Here is a 25,404-nt window from a genome sequence, read left to right as displayed (position 1 = left end):
TAATTTCAATCCGCTTCCAGGTTCCAGGTACTTAAAATGTTAAATGTTAATGTTAAAATGTTACAATGTTGTACCTACCTTGTGGTGCTTTCATGTCCTCCATCTCAGCTCGGAGGCCCCTGTTCTCCACCTCCAACTCCACGATGCGTCGACTCAGCAGGTTAGCTTCTTCTTCTACCAGCTTCAGGTGAACTCTGACCTCTGCCTCACGAGTGTGGGGGGAGTCAGCAACCTGACAGGGATTCAATACAATTATATTCATTAATCAGGTCTTATTGTATACATCATATTTTAGAAGTATTTGAATTGTAAAATTAGATGCACAATTTATACAGTTGTTGTTGGTAACAAATACAGGGTTCATAAATCTTTTTCAAAGTCAAATGCCAAATGAATACCTCCTCCACGGTGATGGAGGCATCAACATCCCCATACAAGGACCTGAATTTAGCCAGTTCCTCCTTCATGGCCTCGCTGTCCTTCACAAGCTTGGTTAGCTTCTTGCACATGAGGGCTGATTCCTCTTTAGCAAAATGGAGTTGACATTTCAGGTCTGAGCTGTCCTCCTGCTGGGATGACATAAAAAATGGAAAAAGACAGAAATCCAATGATCCAAATGTTGCCATTTAGAGAGTCTATCTTTGTCTTTCTGTTAAATGTATCTCTTTAATTCAGATTATTTTATCAAATTAAAATAAAAAAGCATGACCCAGCCATTGTTCATCCGTCTCAGTACTGATGACACACAAGCACCAGACTTTCATTCATTAATTCATTCTCTACCGCTTTTCCTCACGAGGGTCGCGGGGGTGCTGGAGCCTATCCCAGCTGTCTTCGGGCGAGAGGCGGGGTACACCCTGGACTGGTCGCCAGCCAATCACAGGGCACATATAGACAAACAACCATTCACACTCACATTCATACCTATGGACAATTTGGAGTTGCTAATTAACCTAGCATGTTTTTGGAATGTGGGAGGAAACCGGAGTACCCGGAGAAAACCCACGCATGCACAGGGAGAACATGCTAACTCCACACAGAGATGGCCGAGGGTGGAATTGAACCCTGGTCTCCTACCTGTGAGGTCTGCATGCTAACCACTCGTCCACCGTGCCGCCCAGCACCAGACTTGATTGCCAAAACAACAGGCTTTTATTGCCGGTTTGAATTATGTAACAGTATGTACAATATCAAAATCCAAATTATCATCATAATAATAATCATCGTAATAAAATGGGCTACTGCCACTTCCTGTACGCCCACCACACAGCTCCCATAGGAAACACATTTATTGCAATATATACGAACACAATTACTCCATGATAAATTACCAATTAGAGCAATATTTCTCTGCATGGCCAATTGTCTTTTAAGGTTTATTTACTGGGGACACACCATTTATCTTATTGAGCAGGTAGTAGTGTGTGTGTGTGTGTGTGTGTGTTACCTGTGGACCAAGCTTCTTGTCAGGTTTGTTATTGGTTGGTCGAGCGCCTCTTTTCTTCTGGGCATTCTGCAAGAGAGCAGAGAGACACATAGATGAGACAAGGGCAGCCATATTGTGAATATATTTAATCACTACTACATTAACCTCAAATCATAATAAACAGTTGATATTCAAACTCATCCAAATTCACGCTTTGTGCTTCTGAGTCATCACTATTTTCCCTTGTTTTGTTAATAGTAGTGATGTCACGATACTGATGTTACGTTTGTACTGTGTAGTTTTGGTAGAAAATGTAAAAGACAGTGTAGAGAGGAACTCTTAGTGATGGAGTGATCCAGGTGTTTTCCATCCACGTGTATACACAGCATATAACCACAGCACATATCGAGTTACACAGCTTCTTTGGTGCACGTCATTGCTATGGAGACGACCAACATCACCATGGTGATGTTTAGTTTACCACCAGAGAGCAATAACCCATCATAATAATCCGAGGAATCACAGCTGGATTACATTCCCTCTGCATCACAGCTCAAATGCAAGCATAACAGAATGTATATAAATAGTAAAAGTATAGTAAATATGTAAAAGTATATAAATATGTAAAAGCAAAGAAAATGTCACATTTAGAGATAAAACCCGATTAAGTCAAGCAAAAAAGTTGCTCATGATCTGTTTTCATACAGCGTGCTTACACTTTCATAAATCATCATCATCCCTGGTTCACTACAGCTGCAGAGCCAGCTTATCATGGCTCTGTGTGTTTCCATGGTAACAAGACACTCTGCAGTGAACAATAACAAAAGAGGAAAATAGAGGGAGGGAAAGGAAGGACAGATAATGAAATTAAAAACATAGTAGAGGTTATTTAGCTCCCAAAGCGGCGTACGCATACCCTCAGTGGTACGCACATTGTCAATTGTCGACAATTAGCACCGGGCTGCACGGCGACAGAGTGGTTAGCACGCAGGCCTCACAGCTAGGAGACCAGAGTTCAATTCCACCCTCGGCCATGTCTGTGTGGAGTTTGCATGCGTGGGTTTTCTCCGGGTACTCCAGTTTCCTCCCACATTCCAAAAAAACATGCTAGGTTAATTGGCGACTCCAAATTGTCCATAGGTATGAATGTGAGTGTGAATGGTTGTTTGTCTATATGTGCCCTGTGATTGGCTGGCCACCAGTCCAGGGTGTACCCCGCCTCTCGCCTGAAGATAGCTAGGATAGGCTCCAGCACCCCCTGCGACCCGTGTGAGGATAAGCGGTAAAAAATGAATGAATGACTGAATGAGCTCCTGACACTCACAATTTCTACTGCGCCTGAATGCCTCATGACACAAGGAGAACAGAGCATGAAGTTCTTCATTGACACAAAGCAATAATATAAACAATAACTGAATTGTTTGAGGGTGCTAACCATCAAATACATTGTTCTTCTCTTCCTATATACTGTACCAAATTCCCTTTTGGCCCTCCACCACTTTAAGGCCTGTTTATCACTGTGGCGACAGTCTACGGCACTTACCCAGCCCATCAATAAGGCTGCCTGTTAATGGGAAGCATCGATTGTGTCTGCAAGTCCAACTAACATTGTTGGAACGACTTGATCAGGCTTCCAGATGAGGAATATGAAGGCAGAATCTATTAATGATGACGCTGGACTTACATCATTGAATGTCCCATAAAAGGCTGGCTGGTAAGGAATATACACCATACCATACCAACTTTATTTATAAAACACTTACACAACAACCACAGTTGAGAACACAACATTGACTTGATTATGCAACATACTGTACAAGGATATACACTGTATGTAGAAGCTCTTCAAAAGGATGTGTAAACCCTGCAATATTCATGCTCTGGGCTCTCAGGGACTGCAAGAGAAACTGGAGCATATGCAGAAATGAGGCTTTCAGGGAGTTTTGTTTGAGAATCCGGTATTAGATAAACATTCTGGGAGGATTTATTATCTCCCAGTTTGTGGAAATATTGTGTGTACAGTACAGGTACATGTACCGTTTGCATCTAAAACAGGTTTTCTCAGGCCAGTTAAGAGACAGTCTCTCCAACGTATCCAAGGCCTCCTACCAGTTGAACGTGCCCTGAACACCTCTTCGTGGAGGCATCCTGACAAACTGATGCAAAACAATAACAAAAAAAGAAATCAATGAAGGTAATGTTCCAAAAAAGGTGTTAAGAAAACAGAGATGCAATTTATACTCCGAGCGATTTATAATCCAGAAAATACGGTAATCGGATTTAAATGATTTTCTTTGGGAAAAATGGCTTCAATGTTTATTGTAACGTTTGGAACAAATTAATAATGGAAACTAAGGTTATGTACGATTATGTACAATATCCAAGAAAGATTCTACTACATTCATTATTCATGATATACAAGCACACATATGCAGTATGTGCTTCTCATATTGCCTTCAAGTATACAGTTACTAGAAAACAGCTAGACTTGCACATTATTGCACATTCATATTTCAACATTTAACAGCCACTGACTGTATCTTTTTCATGAATTTAGTTCCCAACTGGTATTTTTTGTGGCTTTGAAAGTTGCTGCATTTTATTTCTGGGATTTTTGTCACCAAGTCCAAGTTAATCTGAGACTATTTTAGGTGGTGATATTCTTCCAACAAGAGGCAAAGATGAGATCAGAGGAGATGAGGCGGTGGGAAAAGAAGCGGTGAAATGTGTGTGTTTGTGTACGTGCACCACCAGAGTGTGGCTTGCTGGCAGGAAAATTGATGTGAAGCGCATGCAGACACACACTCCGTGGTGTCTGGTCTGGGAACAAAGAGTCTGCACAGCACACCTCGCACTGGGGTTGTGTAACCAGCAATTGCTACTGTGTGTGTGTAAGAAAGATGGATAGAAGCACAGATGAGGGATGAAGGTGAAGAAGATAATTAGATTGCACCAGTGCTGCTAACAAAGACAACAACTAATCAGAGCAGAGGATCTCAATGTTGTATTCTCCTGTTAAACGATGCCAGAGTTTCAGATAATGAGGTTTGCACATTTGGAAGTGAGCCCTGAAAGAAATTTGGGATGGCTCAAAACGCTCAGTTTCATTATTTTTTTTTTCTGGCCGCGTTTAAGAGCTAATATCCCAATAATAAAGAAAAATAGTCATACAAAAATATGCTTGCTGACTGTATTTTTTTAAATAATGGCCCAAATTGATATTATTTTACATAAAATTTGATGTAATTATCGTTGTAGTTATACACCAAATTGTTTACCACCAAGATTTCCCCTACTTATTATAGATAAAAACTTATTTCTATCTGTGATTAAATGTGATTAATTGTGAGTTAACTATGGACAAAATGCAATTGATCACGATCAAATTTTTTTTTTTTGAAACGCTCTGTTTCAAAAGGCGTGGTAAAACTATTCCTTTGTGATGTCACAGAGGGGCAGGCTTCCTTAAAGGGTCCCTTTAAACTCTACTTAACACAATAGTAATTACAGTAACAATATTAAGCAGACCCGCCGACAGCAACAGCAACAGCAACATTAGCCACGTTTACATGAGGAGTTTTTCTCTTTCCGAATGGTATCTTTCCGAATGACCTTCCCGAAAACAATGGTATACATGGAAAGGAATATTCCAATCTCTTGTCTACATGCGCCGCTATAATCAACCAGAATAGTCAATGGGGCATACGCAGTAAAACGTAAACATCAACATCTCGTGATACCGACTTCCCCGAATTTTTCTTTCACTTGTTGGAATAACTCCGTATTGCCAGTTTTTCATTCGTCCAGTCTTGAATTTTGTTCGGATCAAAAAAAACTTTCCGCAGCAGTCCAGTGCCGATTGCTCGCCTCCATTTTTAAAACTGAAGAACATCTCGAGCTGCATGTTACGTCATATCTGAGCATGCGCTGAAAGAACTCATCGCATAAATTTAAACAGGAAAAGATCAAATTCATTCTTGCTAATATTTTATTAATTTATTATTTATTAATATTATATTTATATTATATTTATATTTATAATATTATATTTATATATATTTTATTTTTTATATTTTTATTTGATATTTAATTTTTTTTTTTATATAAAACTGGACTTGTGAATGGCGAATAGAAGTGTTTAGATTCTGTTCCACAGATGGCAGTAATGCACACGAAAGCTGCTTGCCAACCGCCAATAAACAACAGAAGAAGAAAAACACCACAATATACCTCAATCGGATTGGGGAAAGGAATATTCCACCCCCCGTGAATCCGATTATATATTCATTCGGATTGGCACTTTTCTTTCGGAATGAGGTGTATACAAAGGTTACATTCTTTCCGTTTGAGCAAATAAGCCGAATGCAATTGGAATATTTGGGTCCATGTAAACGTGGCTAATGTCAGCTCTGCTCAGTTGTGCAAGTGCATGTCTGTTCTCATGCGATACTGCACAGTGTGAAAACATTCTAACAGCCCTGCAAGTGCCGCAGATGAAAACATACAACTGTAATATACCATCAACACTGAGGCTGTGTCTGCAGGGACGCTATATCACATCTAAAATTAATTTGCCTTCAACTACAAATGCTCAATTGTGTTCTGTTATTCCGCATGCAATTGGCAAATGTAAAACAAGTCTAATGCCAGGAAAAAAAAACTGGCTAACACATCACAGCATATCATCTGTCTGTGTCTGTGTAGACGTTTACGTGACAAGGGCGGATTTCAAACAAAAAATACAACAAAAAAAAATACTTGCTCGCTTGCGTAGCGGAATTGCAAAAAATGAACCCTTTCATTACTTGCATTTAGATGGATTTCCTGTCAATGATTTACTGCAAGCTTAATGAAAATCCTCCATCGGACTCGGGAGCTGAAGTGCTGAAGTTTGCTATTAATATCAGTTATGAAATGTACTGCAGAAGCATGATGCATCTGGTGCTTTTGAGAGTTTTTCCCCCTCATAAATGCTGACATGATGTAACACTGATTGGTCTGCATCTCCAATGTGAAGTGACCCTCCCTTAGTATGGCAAGAGTTGGGGGCACAGTGCTCAGAGAATATCTTTCTGACTCAAAGATGGAATGAATATAGCATCATATCTGTTATGATTAAGTCATATGTTAACATTAAGTCAACAAAAGGAAATGCAGGGGACGGAAAGAGGGCACACATTTACACCCCCACTCTCCAACAAAACCGCTCTCGATAACTGCAGACCCAAAAGCGTTACCATGGCGACAGCTTCAGCGGGCTGACACCAAGCCAGCCTGATGGCAGCATATTAATGAAAAGGACAGCGGGAAGAAGAAGGGAGAAGTTAAAGACATGAAGAAGGAGGAGTCTGGAAAGGATTGATTTTCGGAGGGTCAAAGGAAGTCACAAAAAAGGAGACAATGTGCTGATGTTATAAAACATAACACGCTGGGGAGGATGTACATATGAAATATGGCATTAGTTCTCAATCAGAAATCACTCCACACTCTTTATTGCTCTCTGGTTCTACCATATCTTACTTATTGTGTGGAAATATGGGCTAATAACTATAAAAGCAATCTTAACTCGCTAAATGTACTGCAAAAAAGGTCAGTAAGGATAATTCATAATGCCGCCTACAGAGAACATACTAACTCCTTATTTCTAAAATCACAAATACCTAAACTTGCTGATATAGTTAATCTTCAAACAGCTAAAATAATGCATGAGGCTAAAAATAACCAATTATTAAAAAAAATAAAAATAACAATAAAAATAAAAATAAAAATGTCATCCAGTACTTCTCTACAAGAGAGGAGAAATATGATCTCATGGAAGAACTACATTTGAAACACTTATATGCTAGGACTACGTTAAAAAGCCATAGCATTTCAGTATGTGGAATCAAACTATGGAATGGATTGAGTAAGGAACTCAAACAATGCACAACGATGAGCCAATTCAAGAAACAATACAAGCAGTTGATGTTTGCTAAATACAAGGATGAAGAGTCTTGAACCAGTCATGATGTGCTATATATATCACTATATTGACACTTACTATGATACCCATTATGTCATTGGATGGTCATATCACCTTGTACTTCGGTACGTGACAAAAAAAAAAAAAAACTATATTGGGAAAGCAGGAAGTGAACAAATGGAACAGTTACTGATTGTAAAAGCACCAGATGGAGGGGTAGGATTTAATAAGCTTTGCTTCTTCCTACTCCTTTTGGACATGTGGAACTGTGAACTGATTATGTGATGCACTCAATTGTAATCTGATGCATGTTCAAATGAAATTAAACCATTACCATTTTCAATAAACATGACTAAATAAACTTAACTCACGTTACTAGTAAATAGTCCACCTATAAAAAGATCATATATATAACCTGTCATGATGTTCCACTAAATTGCCACGGGAGTGTCTTGAAACACCCCCCATCTTCCACTGCCCTGTTCTATTCACTGCAGGCATATGAGCTGCCAACATACCATATGTGGGGAAGAACATGGACACACAACAAAAGCTTCTCCTGCAGCATATTCTCCATCTGTTATGTACTGTACTCTACTCTATACGGAAGCATATGTATGTGTGTGTGTTAAATTCATGCCCCCCCCCTTGCAGACTGAAGTCCTACAGACTGAACAAGCGTATTCAAGATGCAATTAGTACTATAGTACGATCAGATTGTACACGTTGGGAGGTCTGCATTAGTTCGACACCCAAAAATGTGAACACATATAAATGATAATTGAAATGGATAAATGATCATTTTACATCACTTTTACCTTTACTGAAGACTTGTTGGGAAAGACCAATGAACAAAAAGGGAGGAGGGTACAGGAGAACCACACGGATGCCACCTTTGGCTGATTATCAGGTCCTAAACAGGTTTTGCATGATGCAACTACAAGCATATTCATATGGAATCCTGTATCTTATGGAAATTAATTTATTATTATTATATATTATTTATTATTATATAAAAAATATTAATATTATGTTTTTTTTACTCCGAGTACTCCGGTTTCCTCCCACATTCCAAAAACATGCTAGGTTAATTGGCGACTCCAAATTGTCCATAGGTATGAATGTGAGTGTGAATGGTTGTTTGTCTATATGTGCCCTGTGATTGGCTGGCCACCAGTCCAGGGTGTACCCCGCCTCTCGCCTGAAGACAGCTGGGATAGGCTCCAGCACCCCCCGCGACCCTCGTGTGGAAAAAGCGGTAGAAAATGAATGAATGAATGAATGAATTATATAATTCATGGGCTGCACGGTGGTTGAGTGGTTAACGCGCAGGCCTCACAGCTAGGAGTTCCCGAGTTCAATTTCTCCAGGTACCCCGGTTTCCTCCCACATTCCAAAAACATGCTAGGTTAATTGGTGACTCCAAATTGTCCATAGGTATGAATGTGAGTGTGAATGGTTGTTTGTCTATATGTGTCCTGTGATTGGCTGGCGACCAGTCCAAGGTGTACCCCGCCTCTCGTCTGAAGACAGCTGGGATAGGCTCCAGCAACCCCCGCGACACTCGTGAGCAAAGAAGAAGAATGAATGAATGAATGAATGAATGCTCTGGCACTAACAAATGTCTGGAGCATTTTTTGCAGCGGACAGCAGAATATCAACAGTGAAACCCAGGTACAAAATGTTCTCAGTAAAAGGGAGATTAATCAGCTCCTCCTGATCCAATCACAGCCAACCACCGACACCACTCAGCATCTTTCATATAATCTAGTCATCCGTGACAGGAGAGGAACACGAAAAGCCAGAGAAGAGCGCTTTTTGTTTCTCATGTCCTTTCATCCCTGTTACATAATTGAACAGTTAGGATAATAATAATAATGCAGACTAGTAGATACACATTTACATACTCAAGGACACATTTAAAGCAACACTACATAGGAATTCCTTTAGAAGCAATTGGAGGAACAGTGTCCTTAATGCATGCTTGGACGAATTTGCTGTAAATGAGCCAGAAGAGAGATGCTGATGCAGCAGGTTCAACATAAGCGACCTCTGACCTCACCATTCTGGATGAATGGATACAAATTCCCAAAGACACACAGCGGAAGAGTGGTTTATAGCTGCAAAGCAGGGATGATATTTTTGTTCATTTTCACTTCCTGTCTCATCCAACAGCATGACCTCTGACCTTACAAATACATATTTCCTGTACGGGTAATGTCTTCCAATAATGCCGCCATTTAATGTATTATAATTGTTAATGTAAATAAAGAGATTCCTGAGTCTTTTAATCGGATATTAATGCAACATTCCATGCAAAGTGGAATAGTCCACAGCTCTTCCCCTCCCTACCAGCTGCTGTGGGACATCACATTGCAGGGTTACTATAGCAACACACACAACACCTCTAGGGGAGCTATGGGGCTGCAGCCAGCTTAGCAACAACAGAAGGACGGTGTGCCAGCTCCTCTTTTTCCACGTCTCCACTTCCTGTTCCCGGCATGCCACAGCAGCGAAATGATGATGTCACAACACAGAGGGTGGGAGGATTGGGAGGAGAAATTCAAAAGGGGGAGGGGTGAAGAGAAGAGAGGAGGGAGAAAGCGAGACTCCAAACAAAGGAAGAACATAAATAGGAAAGGGAATATCATGATGATGGCAGTGTAGAATTACTATTATTGCCTTTTATGTGTACTTTTGTGTATTATATGCCTCTAGCACACACGACACACGTGACCAGACAAGCACATTTCATGACATCAGAAAGAAGTACTGAAACCCCCAAGACCACATTCGCGAACAGTATCGGAGTTCATAATAAATGGCGATGTATCCTTTTATATGTGGCTTCTAACATTCAACCATATGTGTTGGATTCCGAATCGAATCCGGAAGTAGGGACTGGACAGTCCGAAGTTTCTCAAGAAAAGCGGTTACTTCAAGACATCTCTCAATGGTAAGTAAGTAGCTTTAGTATTTTAGTTTTCGCGGTTTTCTACAGCATCGGTAACTGCAATCTCTTTAATAATCGCCATCAGTAACACAGGACCTTTATAGACTTTCTTCGGTCCAATCAATCACTCTGACCCAGTTAAAATTCAGCTGCTTTGATGCTCTGACCCATTTAACAACACATGTACCCCTGGAGACATCACACGCAGCTTTGTGGATCGCTAGGAAATCACTAACATCACAACCGACATGCATAAAAACATGCATGTTTTTATGGGTTTTGAACACACCATGTTGCCCACCAACATCACAACTTGTAAAAGCTGCCCAGAAAAGCCTGCAGCTACTCTCGTCCCCACGTCCCTAATCTTGCTCCGAACAATAGGCGGCACTTCCTGGAAGTCAGATAATACAGGAAACCATTTCCTCCACAGAGAGAGCCTTACTTAGTAAAGTACACATATAGAAGTAAATAAGAATCCTTCATGGTTGTGTTTTAAACTTTTAGTAAATAGTTTTGGTGCTGTTATTTATTATTCAATAATGTCTTTTAAGCACATTATTCATTCATTCATTTTCTACCGCTTTTCCTTACGAGGGTCGCGGGGGTGCTGGAGCCTATCCCAGCTGTCTTCCGGCGAGAGGCGGGGTACACCCTGGACTGGTGGCCAGCCAATCACAGGGCACATATAGACAAACAACCATTCACACTCACATTCATACCTATGGACAATTTGGAGTCGCCAATTAACCTAGCATGTTTTTGGAATGTGGGAAGAAACCGGAATACCCGGAGAAAACCCACGCATGCACGGGGAGAACATGCAAACCCCACACAAAGATGGCCGAGGGTGGAACTGAACCTTAGTCTTCTAGCTGTGAGGTCTGCGCGCTAACCACTCAACCGCTGTGCAGCCTAAGAACATTACAAGAAATATTAATATTAAATAAAAAATAAGTACACTTGAACACCATTTTCATTGACAATATTCCTCCAATGTTGCTTGGTGACCTCTAAGTACATGACCCCAGTAGTACATTTAAAGATTTACACTGTATGTATGTGATCGTTATCAGTATCAGACAATTTCACTAGTGTATCGGCAGCATAACATCCCCAATGCTGAGTACACCAAATTCATACATGTTGGTAGTGTTACCGCTGAAGGTCCACCCTGCCCCTCACAACCTGACACCTGACACCCCCCCAGTGTGACCCTCACCACGATGTGAATATAATGACACTCATACATCGGTTCATATACCGAAGCGGACAGATGACCTTATCAATGATGGGGTAATCTTAAATCAACATGTAGACACACACACACACACACACACAAAGATAGGAGGCACCTCCCCCTGAATGACCTTCAAGTGGCTTATGATGATCATATAAGGAGGAGAGAGAAAAATGGACAAAGACTAGCAAAATCCCGAAATAATATGCAGTATGTTCTCTTCAATCATGGGGGAATTTCTTTCCATTTGAAATAATGCATGCGGCTATCCTGCCCAAACCCCACCTGCCCCTGCCCCATTTATTGCGCCCTCCTTCTCCTTTGTCCAATACAAAGAAATGTCTTGCTTTGTTTCCAACCCTATGGCTGTTTTTTTTTCCATCTTCACATCTAAGCCATCTACTGTATCTATACCTGTACATACACAAACACCGTATAACTCTCCATCCCACAATCGCTCCATTGTGTTTGACCACCCGGGGGCAAAGATGTGGCTGGAAGAAAATCTTTTGTGCACAAGGTTAGGTTAGAGCACGGAACTAGAGCCTATTTGTATTATTTCTTATGGGAAAATGGAGTTGCGTTCACTGAATTTGGAAGTAGTGATTATTTCACATCCATTTCTCTCCAAAACCCACCCTTATTATTATTTCCCCGGCGTCCCTTTTTCCTCTATACCTTGAAACAATCCTTTAACTTGACAACACCAAAAACCCTTTGAAAAAACACTGTCTTTGTCTCCGCTAACCTGCAGCCCTCCCTCCATCAACCTTCAGAGGTCAAACAGTCTGATTGGAAGTTTCTGCACACCGATAGAGAGGGGGTACAATTTCAAAAAATAATGAAGAAGAAGAAAAGAAAAGGGGGAGTGAGGAAAGATAGGATTAAAAACATGCCCACATCAGCATTCCTATGGGTCTCCAAGGGAGACACAGAGAGGGGAACATAAATGAGGGACGCTAACAAATGAGAAAGAGGCGTGAACAGGGCAACGATGAAGGGGAAGTAAACTGTAGCAACCAAGACTTCTTACAAGGCTTTATCTAATTTATCACCTGATAAATCAATGAGCAAAGGATGAACAATAGAGTGAGATGTCTCGCCAGCCACACAGACGCTTTATTTCGGGAGATACGGGAGGCTGGGCATTAGCTTCGTGAGCCATGCCATCATGGTATAAAAATAAATTAAATAGCAGTTTCAATGTGAGATTACTGCATGGCTGTGCTTACTTACACAAGAATATCAATATTAACTTAAGCCTGCAGACATGACCAATCGATACTTCACAAACACCTTTTTTTGTGTACAGTATATTGCATGTTTGCTGCGGTGGAATACCTCGTGGTTCAGTCTGTTTATTCTTAACATCAAACATTATTTCTATATATGAAGAATCTTCCCACAGCATTTTTCACATATCTCGTTCTTTTCAGTCCAATGTACAATAGATACAGATGGGTGAAACATTCCGATGTGATTGACACACACAAGCACACACGTCCAATAATATCAGCCACCGCTAACTATTTGGTCGATATCAGCGTAAAAAACGGAATCGGGATATTTCCTTTACAAGGGGACCTATTCTGCTTCATTGACTCCTATAGAGCAGCTACACACAATAACCCACACAGAAAACTTTCTAGATCTTCCAAAATCTGCACCTATTCCAGCTGTATTTCCTTGGCAAAACGAAAGGGTCTGTTTTAATTTATTCCACCCACGGCCCACCTCGCCGTCATTGGTCACACTCCTAAACTATTTCCTGACTACTACAGACAAAACGTTCTAATATAGTGGGTATAGGAGTTGATAATAAATTAATAAAGTCTTTGGAGAGATAATTGAAGACCTCATGAGCTGCTATATATAATTATTGTTTCATATACATATGTGAACTTTGTGAAGTTGCAAACATGGAAATAAACAATAATGTGTCAGCCTTGCTGGCTGTATTTTTCTCAAAAGCCACTACCCGAAACAAGCAGACAAAAAAAATAAACATCAGTGACTGATGCACGATCGTGCCCGCTGTCTTGTTCAAAGAACATTGTATTTTATGAAACAAATTTAAGATTGCAATGTGCATACTTCTACATATTAAGAGTGGAGTAATATTTTATGCCATCCATTAATGCAGAATGCATGATGCCGCACTTGTGCATTTGAATATTTCAAATATTTTGAATATTTGATGTACAACTGACCATGAAGCTTCCGAACAGCCCAAATCCAGAAAATGCAGTATTTTGTTGACAATCCAAAACTATTAAACGTACAATTAAATGACTTGTCAAGAACAATTGTTTCAGCCCTGCAGGTATCTTGCACTAATTAGTGACGAAGGACGACAACAAGGGAGCTTTCTGTCTCCTCTCCAACAACAAGGCAACAATCACAAATCACAATCAATAGTGGGAGACTGGAGTGATGAAAAACACTGAGCCTCACTAATTGTATCCAGGGAACACAGTCCAGACATCCGCTGCCAGCTCCCCGGTCCTCCATCCCTCACTGACCCACATCAGGTCTTGGGCCAAAACCAGACTCGTCAACCCATTCAGACTTGGAGACAAAGAGGAGCTCAGAGGTACTCAGAATGAGGTCAATCTTGAAGCACTGAAATGTTTTTTTTTTCTTTAATTTGTTTGCCAAGTTTGGTTTTCACTTAAATGGCGCCCTTGCTTTTTAAACACTGTGTTGTAAGAGCTAAACTTGGGAGGTGAGTCTTTGGTGGAGAACAATGCGTCAACAGGAGAAGCTGAACATGGACTTTCTCATATGAACTTTGGATTGGGTTTACTCTGCCCTCAATTCCCGATGATTTCCTTCCTTCATGGCTCATACAATGGGCGCCCATGTTGTCCGCCATGTCCCCCATGTGTTGTTCTCCTAAGAACCGTTGTGATATAATCAAGTCCTACCTTGTCAATCTCCTGCTGCAGGACCTGTTTGGCCACCTCCAAGTCCTGGAGTCTGACTCGGAGCTCCTCGTTCTCCTCCTCCAGACGAGCCCTCTTCTTCTCACCACCGTCGAGCTGATTGTGGAGACGGATGGACACATCTTTGGCCACCTGAAAGGATGAAGAGTGAGACATTTAAGTTGGAAAACATGCAGTTGGTCAACTAGAAAATGCATCATTTCTATTCATTATGCCATTTTGTACCCCACCAATAGCCACGTTTACATGAGGAATTTTTCTCTTTCCAAATTACCTTTCCGAAAGCAATGGTATACATGGAAAGGAATATTCCAATCGCCGCTATAATCAACCAGAATAGTCAATGGGGCATACGCAGTAAAACGTAAACACCAACATCACGTGATACCGACTTCCTCGAGTTTTTCTTTCACTTGTTGGAATAACTCCTTATTGCCAGTTTTTCGTTCGTCCAGTCTTGAAATTTAGTTTGAATCAAAATCGAAGAACGTCTCGAGCTGCATGTTACGTCATATCTCAGCCTTCGCCGAAAGAACACACCCGGGAACAGGAAAAGATAAAGTTCAATCTTGCTAATATTTTATAATTAAGCTCAGCACATGTTTTATATAGATATGTATTTTCTTTTTTAATAAAACTGGACTTGTGAATGGCGTATAGAAGGGTTTAGATTCTGTTCCACAGATGGCGGTAATGCACACGAAAGCTGCTTGCCAACCGCCAATAAACAACAGAAGAAGAAAAACACGATGAAGAAGAACGAAGTCTGACAACGTTCCGATTGAGCGGTACAAGATACCTCAATCGGATTGGGGAAAGGAATATTCCACCACTGTGAATCCGATTATATATTCATTTGGATCGGCACTTTGCTTTCGGAATGAGGTGTATACAAAGGTTACATTCTTTCCGTTTGAGCAAATTGGAATTGAATTGGAATATTTGGGTCCATGTATACGTGGCTATTGACTGAACACAGGCATTAGAGATTTACTCAGAAATGTGATTTGTGTGTCAATTTTGTGACATAATTATGTCATTTTTGTGACATAATTAAGTGTTGTTGTCTCACTGTTGTGCAACATCTCTAAATGCAAAGAAGATACAGCTTTAAGTGTGAATGTGTATCTTGGTTTCAAATCCAGTGTGCAACTGATTGCCACAATGCACCCATTTACTTCCCACGCCAAAAGACAATGGCAGCCAAAACATTGCACGTTGTGTCCCCTTGGTTCTGATGGTTTAGGGTCCTGAAGGCTGACAGCCTTGGGCATGTTCTTTGTAAATGACTACAATGTCATTGTGTGTGTGTGTGTGTGTGTGTGTGTGACTGTGGGTTAAGAGCTGCAACTACCCATCAGCCATGGTGGCATAAATCACTTAGATCCATGGTGATGACACGGACCTATTTTAGTTGAATATAAGGCCGGGCCAAGGTAAATGTCTCCTCCTCCCACTCTGTATGTGTGGATGTGTGTGTGTGTGTGTGTGTGTGTTGGTGAATTTGTGCACCAACACAAATGACTTTACTCTTGCTTTACTTGTATTTCCATTTAATGGATACATACATAGTTACATGTTGGCCTCATAGTCCTGACATCGTGGGTTTGTGTCTCAGTTGGACAAAATTAGAAAATGGCGTTCTGCAGTAGTCCGGAAGCCTTTGGGAAAGCTTGGGAGTGTGACCAATTACAGCAGAGTGGGTGTGGCCGGAGGTTGGACCTTGGTGGAATAAATTAAAACAGACCGTTTTGGAAAGCCAAGGAAATACAGCTGGAATAGGTGCAGATTCTGGAAGATCTTTCTGTGCGGGTTATTGTGTTTAGCTGCTCTATAGAAGCCCATAACTCAATACAAAGAGACATAAAATGAGCATAATAGATCCCCTTCTATGTTAAAGTGTTTTGAAAATGTGTTACAGAACGTCATTAGAGGTGTGATGGAAGCTAAAAACAAAACATGACAAAAGCAGGCAGAGCAAGTTCTTTTTTCCTCTACGGGCATAAACAGAAGGCAAAACCTGACACACACACACACACACACACACACACACACACACACACACACACAGCAGCCACAGGGCAAACAGCAATATTGGCCAAGGCAGTTAGTCATTTTTCCTCTACACTGTGTGGTTGTGTGTTAGCTGTGTTGTATGTCCAACAAATGCAGTCTTGTTCTTCCTCCTCCTTGGGCCAAAGACACTCACACACACAAACACACAGAAAGCTTTTGTTTTTGCTTAACTGTCATCTTTCCAACAACGTCTAGGTTATCAGGGGGATCTTACATTCTTACAGCTAAGCGTGTCGTTAGAATTTGGATTGTTTTTTGGCTGCGAGGGGAGGAAAGACACAGGATGTTGTAAAGTGCGGTTGGAAAGAATGTGGCAGCAAGGAAAATTGGTTTAAAGTGTTAATGGTGTGGGGAACTGATCAAAATAAACATGCATTTCTGTGACTCTTGAGCCCAAATATATACGTTATGTACAGTGGTATGAAAAAGTTTGGACACCCCTGATAATTTACATAATAAGATTTATCTTTATAAATCACTGGTTGCTGGGATTAGCCATTCATTTATTCATTCATTTTCTACCGCTTATTCCCATAAGGGTCGCGGGGGTGCTGGAGCCTATCCCAGCTGTCTCCAGGCGAGAGGCGGGGTACACCCTGTGGCCAATCACAAACAACCATCCACACTCACATTCATACCTATGGACAATTTGGAGTCGGCAATTAACCTAGCATGTTTTTGGAATGTGGAAGGAAACCGGAGTACCCAGAGAAAACCCATGCATGCACGGGGAGAACATGCAAACTCCACACAGAGATGGCCGAGGGTGGAATTGAACCCTGGTCTCCTCGCTGTGAGGTCTGCGCACTAACCACTCGACCGCCGTGCAGCCTGGGATTAGCCATTTCAGTTAAATATATCATATAGCACATGAACACAGTGTTAGATGAGAAGGGAAATTAAATTTATCAGATTTACACAAAGTGTGCAACAAAAGTAGTCAGGTGCATAAATTTGGGCACCCCACATCAATATTTAGCAGATAACAGAAATAAACTCTTCCTATAGCTTCCAATGAGGGTCTAGTATTTTTGATGGTTCCTCTTTCCAAAACATCTCCAGTTGAGTCATGTTTGATAGTTTCCAAGCATGGACAGGTCACTTTAAATCACACCACACATTTTTAATAAAATTACATTGTACTTGTTCCTCTGCATGAATGCCTTAGTAGAATCTGAGCAGTGTTTAAGGTCATCAGGCACAATTGGTTGGACTTCCTGATTCCCTACCAGCAAAAGAAACGCATTTTAAATCTGTCAACAGCATTTCACACTGGACTGTTTTGTCAATATGAGCCACTATGCAGCTAGACTAGCCTGCAAACTTGCTGTTGGTGTTTATGTTCAATGTTGACAACCGTTGCCCTTTTTGACATGCGTCCAACACAAAGGCCTCTCGACACCCGTTGAAAGGATGTTACATCACCACTAAGCTGCTGCCTGTCTATATAAAACCATTATGTGTGAAAGAGAGAGTGAGAAACTGGCACGACAGCTGTTACGGGACAGGCTGTGATCCATCTATCTTTGGACCAGGACGGAAAAGGCGATGATGAATTATCACAACCCTTTGCATGCTTTGCATGCTGTCCAATAGCTTGTTATGCTACATATAACAGATAATATAGTATGATAGAGTGGTGTAGTCGAGCAGACCTGTTTGGCTAAATTGCTCGATTTTATATTATGAGATACTGAAAGGAAAATTCTTGTATTTCAATGACCTCATGAGAAGACTAACTTGCTCCATCCTGTTTCTACATTCTGTATGTGTGTTGGGATGTGTGGGAATGAGAGCAGTGTGTGAGTGGGACAGGAAATGATGTCAAGACAAGGAGATTCTGTTTTCAGTCTGCGCCCGAGTCCCATGCAAGCGCATGTGATGCGACTTAAAAATACTGTAGTTGTTTTCATCAAATCAGCCACCCGACAAACACACAACCAGCTTGTTTGCATGAAGAAACTCTGTCACACTCTAAAGACTTACGTTGGAAAATGTGTGTGTGTGTGTGTGTGTGTGTGTGTGTGTGTGTGTGCTATCAAATCAACAGCTTAAAGAATAAGCGTCAGTTAAGCCAATTTGGTAGATCAGATTAGCTCAGTTTTGCCCAACTCAAGAAGTCAAGGTCATGCTGAGTGGCAGCATACTACCTTCCAACAGTGAGACGGCATTAAGCTTGTTTTTTATGCAGAAAAAAATGTAGTCAAGGAGTGTCTGTCTGTATTTTTATTGGACACATGACAACATTACCACTAGAGTCTTCCACACACACACACACACACAATACAGAACCAAGCACACAAATGGAAACACACAACGTAATGTGGTGTAACTTGACCTCGTGCCAGTGTCTGGCCCTGGCGGCAAGGCGACACAATCAGTCATGTGTTGTTGAGGGACACACGGAGATGTCAGCTTGTGTCTCCCACACGTGTCATTTTTCACCCGCGTTGCGTCTTCGCTACTGTGGTCAACTGCTGCTATGTCCACATCAATAGACTGTACAGTAAAGTAATGGAAAAAAACAAAAAAAAGACGCCTATTTATATGGAAACCTTTCCACATATTCTACTGCTCCTCAATCTCTTCCATTGAAAGCTTTCACATTAAAATTCAAGTCAGATCTCCATTGAAATCAACTCCATTAAAGTCACATAATCCCTCTTGAATTATTCCCTGTCCTGGTTTGCTTCTTTAGGCTTTTCCCCTCCCAGATTCTGATTGGCTGATTTGAATTTTCAAACAGTCACCAATCCCCTTTTTATTATTCTCTCTCTCTCTCTCACACACACACACACACACACACACACAGGATGTACACTCATCCTTTCCGCTTTCCACCAGTCCTTCTTCCAGGACGACCAGATGGTGAGACAGCAGCTGAGCCACAGACAGAAAAGGCAAGCGGAGGGAGCTTGACATCAACATACACAAACACACACACACACACACACTACCTCTAATATATACATAAAGCTTTCCTTGTTGTTTTCCTCCATCACATGAAAAAAGATGGGAACTTTGGGAATGTGATAGGATCTACTCTATCCACATTCCTCTGGTCAAATTGACACTTGAGACTGTGTAAAAAAAAAAATAGGTCATAGGATATATAAGGAAATGTGACTTACTTTAACAAGATATTGTTTGGCAACAAGAGTACACATAGAGTATAATCACATAAATACTGTATATAATCCTGTCTCCATGAGACGTAACAAAGGTTAGCACTTACTTTGACATCTTGCTCCAGTGTTCGGATCAACTCTCCATCCACTTGCCCAGTTTGGGCCACTCGTAGAGAACGCCGCTCTGCCTTCTTCAGACGGTATTGAAGGATGCGGCAGGTCTTGTTCGCCTGCCAATCAGAAGCAGACCCAGGGAGTCTTAGAGTAAAGCAGTATGTAGCTTACCTGATGGTGGAAATCTAAAATCTAAGCAAGATTATAACATTGAAAATAGTATGTCAGTCTAAATAGCTACGTAGCGAGGTAATGTAATTTAATGTCATGTCTCATCAATGTAACATTCATGACCCTTTCTAATACACATACTCATATAGTATTATTCTGCATTATACATTGGTAGTGTATTGTCTGTTTTTATCCACCTATTATGTTGCTGTGTGTGTAGTTATTTTAACACTAGGAGTAGGAATTGTGTGTGACGTGGTGACACACAATTGGTATGCATAGCAAATCAGGAGGCCAGCTTCATGTCAGCTGACTGAAGTTATATGACATCGACAAGTGATGTTTATGACATCGGTAACACACATGGGTACACAAATTCAAACAGTCAGACAGAAATTGAACAACACTGTCTGACTCATCTATAAATTTCAAAGCATGTGTCAAAGAAAAGGACCTTTCATAAGGGTCTGAGCCCTCATTTGGTCCACCACTCACCTGCTCCAGCTGTTGTCGTAGTTCCTGCAGCTGGTAGACATCTTCCTCCATGTACATGTCTCTCATCTCCAGCATCTCCGACCTCAACTCCTCCATCTCATCCTGGAAACAGCCAAGAATCATTGTATGATTAAATATGGTAAACCTTCTTATGGGGAAGTATGACACAAAGTCTTGTACATAATCTATCCATTCTTTTTCTATGCCGCTTATCCTCACTAGGGTCATATCGATTGTGCAATTTACAGTCGCCAATTAACCTAACATGCATGTTTTTTTCGGAATGTGGGAGGAAACCGGTGTGCAAACTCCACACAGAGATGCACAAGCAGAGAATCGATCTCTTGTACATAATAGGAATGAATAATTAGCACACCAGGCTGCTTAAAATTGCATACGTGACTGCAACACCCACGGGGTCACTCGTCTTTGTGGGTCAGCATTCAACTTGTACACAGTGATTCCCAGAGTGAGCAAGCAGCCAAAAAGAGCAGGCTGCAGGAGTAACAGTGCTGTCATCATTTACTACTACACTGGAGTATGTGGGTCAGCGGAAATCCAACCGTAGCAACAACAAACTGTGTGGAATGTGTGTGTGTTTTGGTGTATAATAAGATGTCAAGGGAGAACAGCTGTGGTCGGGGTGTGTCTGTACAGAGTATGAACAATGACGATGAGGGGAAGACCAGGTAATCACAAATAAAGTATCATATGAGATCAAGGGGGTACACGCTACTAAGGGCCAAGTAACAAACCTGCAACCTGATGTGAAAATATTTGACACAGACATGAAACTGCATAAGGGCGGTATGGCGGTCGAGTGGTTAGCGCACAGACCTAACAGCTTGGAGACCAGGGTTCAATTCCACCCTCGGCCATCTCTGTGTGGAGTTTGCATGTTCTCCCCGTGCATGTGTGGGTTTTCTCTGGGTTACTCCGGTTTCCTCCCACATTCCAAAAACATGCTAGGTTAATTGGCGACTCCAAATTGTCCATAGGTATGAATGTGATTGTGAATGGTTGTTTGGCCACCAGTCCAGGGTGTACCCCGCCTCTCGCCTCTCGCCCGAAAACAGCTGGGATGGGCTCCAGCACCCCCCGCGACCCACGTGAGGAAAAAGCGGTAGAAAATGAATGAACGAAACTGCATAGGCCACGGAGCCAGTGGTCTTCTATGCATGTAAACACTGTGGAACACAAACACGCCAATGGACAAGTAGCAGGGCGAAGTGATCAGAACTAGAGCATGAAACACATGTAGATCAGTATAGCCAGAGAAAACACAACCTCAGAGAGACATAGAGGATGTGAGGTCACGGAGCTGGGGAATCACAAGTTAATGTGTTGAGAGAGAGAAATGCTCTACTGACCCGCTTTACACAGGCAGCCAACTAGAAAGAATAACAGAGAAGACGTTGTCGACGTCATGTGAGCAAGTCAGGAGAAGAACATGAGCCAATCAACTACTAGATGGCCTATGCATCACTGTCTCCTGTTCATAATTAGTCTAGAAACATCTGCTCTGTTACACAGAGGGGAAATAAAGCACACATTTTTGTCTCATTAAGTCGTGTCTGGAGACAAACCTTTTCCAAATTTAGGATAAAGTGAGATTACACACTATGGTTATGGTTATGGTTAGACATTAGCTGTGAATCTCAATGAATCCACTGTATCATAAGTCCTGAATGGCTTCTAGTTCTTCACAAAGATGCCATAGATACCATACAGTTTGATGTTGAGTTATACCAAGCAGGTGGAACACAGCTGCAACAACAGCCGCCATTTCAGTACCGGGACTCCCATGGGGCGTTCTGCTCTCATAAAATCAGTCTATAGGCTGAAAGTAAAACGACACATATTCCTTCTACGTGATTGTTACTCTAGTTTTTAGAGACTTATTGAAAAATACTTTCATTTTGGACAGTTTCAAAGTCACAATCTCGGTAGTTCAGTAAATCAATGTCTGTCAGTTATTGGCAGAGCTTATAGAGGACATGCTAATGTGGTCGACCCCCTTCGGTAATCAATCACTCTCAAGGTTGGGCATTCCATATGTATTGCTTTTTCTTTACTATGAGCATTTGATGACATATTGAACAAAGTAAAAATTTGTTCTCAATCAGAAATCACTCCACACTCTTTATTGCTCTCTGGTTCTACCATATCTTACTTATTGTGTGGAAATATGGGCTAATAACTATAAAAGCAATCTTCACTCGCTAAATGTACTGCAAAAAAGGTCAGTAAGGATAATTCATAATGCCGCCTACAGAGAACATACTAACTCCTTATTCCTAAAATCACAAATACTTAAACTTGCTGATATAGTTAATTCCTTAAAAATGTCATCCAATACTTCTCTACAAGAGAGGAGAAATATGATCTCAGGGAAGAACTAAATTTGAAACACTTATATGCTAGGACTACATTAAAAAGCCATAGCATTTCAGTATGTGGAATCAAACTATGGAATGGATTGAGTAAGGAACTCAAACAATGCACAATGATGAGCCAATTCAAGAATCAATACAAGCAGTTGATGTTTGCTAAATACAAGGATGAAGAGTCTTGAACCAGTCATGATGTGCTATATATATCACTATATTGACATTTGTGACCAAAAAAACTATATTAGGAAAGCAGGAAGTGAACAAATGTAACAGTTACTGATTGTAAAAGTACCAGATAGAGGGGTAGGATTTAATAAGCTTTGCTTCTTCCTACTCCTTTTGGACATGTGGAACTGTGAACTGATTATGTGACGCACTAAATTGTAATCTGATGCATGTTCAAATGAAATAAAACCATAACATACTAAGGCCGCTACTGTTTGGTAAGTCTCATTATTGATCTCAGGAAGCTTAACACAACACATCTATTTATTAATGATGACATATAATTGCTGCTATCGTGACTTAATATCACATTAAAGCTGTTTATACCCACTCACAGCCAATGCAACCAATGCTGATGAAATTATTGGTAAGATTCCAGAGGTATTCACGAGGCGTGCATAGCAGTTCCTTATCTGCAGGATTTTAGTGATGTGCTTCCAGTACTCATAACATCGGTGTCCTTGTAGTTATTAGCCTTGGATGACATCCAAACAGAAGAAGCATGTCTGAGGCAACAAACTACATTAAGGAGTTTCCTCAAGATAGAAAGCCAAAGTGCCTTTGGGGCTCCCTTAAAACAGACAGGTCATAATGTTAAATGACTGATGTTATGGGTTTAAATTGCATCTAATATTTCTGAGAGCACCCCTATATGGGTCAAACTCAATGATAATGGGAATGACTATAATTAGTACTGTATGCAATTAAAAGTGCATGGCGTTGGTTTTGTTTTAATACAAAATAATTGTCAAAGGAGTAAAACGGTCTTCACTTACTTTGAGGTAATCGTTTTCAGATCTGAGCTCTTCTATCTCCCTGACAAACTCCTCATGCATGCCGTCCACAAACTCCTCAGTGAGGTCAGAGAAGGCCAAAGATGTGCTGGCTGGCATCCGGCTGTCCACCGAGGCGACGGAGCGTTCCTCAGCCGGGTATGTGCTCTCATCTCCGGCTTCGACACTCACAAAAGGTCGGTCCTTGTTGGCTCTCTCCATTGAACTTTTAACCGAGGATTGTTTGAGGTTGGCTCCGTTCCGTTCACCACCCCGGCTGCTCTTCGACTCGGTGTCACTGCTTGGGGCGTCCGTGGAGAGTTTGTGCTCTTCCGAGACGCAATCTGACAGTTCTGAGCTGCTGTCAGTCGGAGAGAGCTTCCCAGGGGCGCAGCCAGAGTCTTTGGACAGGTCGTCGGATCCAATGCTGGCGTCGGACACCCTCCTCCGTACTCCGTTGTTAGTTTTAGCCATCTTGGTAGCGGAAGTTTTAGATGCGGTGGAGAGTGAAGACTTCCCACCTGATTTCCCACCACTTTTTTCGGCTTTGTTGTCTTTTCCACTCAAGGTTCCGATGGGGCTGCGTCTGGATATACGGCTCCCCAGGTGGATGGCACCCGGCTTCACACTCAGGCTGGGGCCTCCAATGCCACCGCGGATCTTGCTCAGAGACCACCCTGGTACATCCTTGGGTCTAGCCGGTGAAGGAGCACGATTTATTTTCTTCTTCCCCCCTTGGGTTAATAGTATAGCGGGCAGCTCCGTGTTGTCCAGTCGGGGGTGCTGCTGCTCGGCGGTGCCGCTGTCCGAGCTCTCCCTTCCGCCTCCGCTTTCCATCTTCTGCCGGAGGTGAAGCCTCCGTTCCTTGGGCGAGGCGAAGAGGAGGTGAGCCGGGGAGTTGTGGACATCAACCTCCTTTGACTTTGTCATTCATTCCGTGTGGGTCTAACCCGGAAAGCAGAAACGAAACCTCCTGTTGTTGTTGTTTTAAGGGGGGACAAGTTGAAGAGCAGACAAAAGGGGAGAGAGATCTTCACCCATTCACCATGAAATAGCTCCTTCGCTGCTGCAATGAATGGGAATGCAAAATATACACACCGATGAAACAAAGTATCTCTTCACTGTGGGTAGTAATGTGGAAAAATGCTTGGAGTTGATAATAAAAGATGCATTTTTCCTCTAAAAACCACAGCGATTATCTTCCACAGGCGTCTGCCTCCAGGAGGGGTTGTGTGGGAAGTGGTAGGCGGAGAAGTCGCCTTCTTTCCCCGCCCTCATAACAGGATGAGCCACATATATATTGAGGGGGGAGAGAGAGAGAGATTTGTATCTATCAGCGGCTAATGGAAAACATCAAGAAAAAAATCAAATCAGTAAAGTCTAAATGTAAAAACTAAATGTAATACTCTCCACCCATTGTTCCATTGCTTCAAGAGTAATAGTTACCATGCAACATACCGTATGCCACAGAAGTGAGTACACCCCTCACATTTCTGCAAATAT

At 41.6% G+C, this 25,404-nt stretch overlaps 1 protein-coding gene across 3 annotated transcripts in view; it reads right to left on the bottom strand.

Moving 5' to 3' along the window:
- soga1 (suppressor of glucose, autophagy associated 1) overlaps positions 1–25,162 on the bottom strand; it is a 44,671-nt gene extending 19,509 nt beyond the window's left edge. For 2 of the 3 annotated variants that reach the window (XM_058084257.1, XM_058084259.1), the window contains exons 1-7: positions 23,905–25,162; positions 20,511–20,612; positions 19,838–19,960; positions 14,509–14,658; positions 1,448–1,513; positions 399–569; positions 79–232 (exon numbers count right to left, since the gene is read on the bottom strand). In XM_058084257.1, coding sequence (XP_057940240.1) covers positions 79–232; positions 399–569; positions 1,448–1,513; positions 14,509–14,658; positions 19,838–19,960; positions 20,511–20,612; positions 23,905–24,831 — 1,693 coding nt within the window. In that variant the 5' untranslated portion in view covers positions 24,832–25,162. The remainder of the gene's footprint in view (positions 1–78; positions 233–398; positions 570–1,447; positions 1,514–14,508; positions 14,659–19,837; positions 19,961–20,510; positions 20,613–23,904) is intronic. The other variant, XM_058084258.1, reaches the window with a different exon arrangement.
- Positions 25,163–25,404: the final 242 nt, after the last annotated feature.

The sequence above is a fragment of the Doryrhamphus excisus genome, chromosome 10, assembly GCF_030265055.1.
Source record: "Doryrhamphus excisus isolate RoL2022-K1 chromosome 10, RoL_Dexc_1.0, whole genome shotgun sequence".
Classification (NCBI taxonomy): domain Eukaryota; kingdom Metazoa; phylum Chordata; class Actinopteri; order Syngnathiformes; family Syngnathidae; genus Doryrhamphus; species Doryrhamphus excisus.
This window is presented reverse-complemented; position numbering and strand designations above follow the sequence as displayed.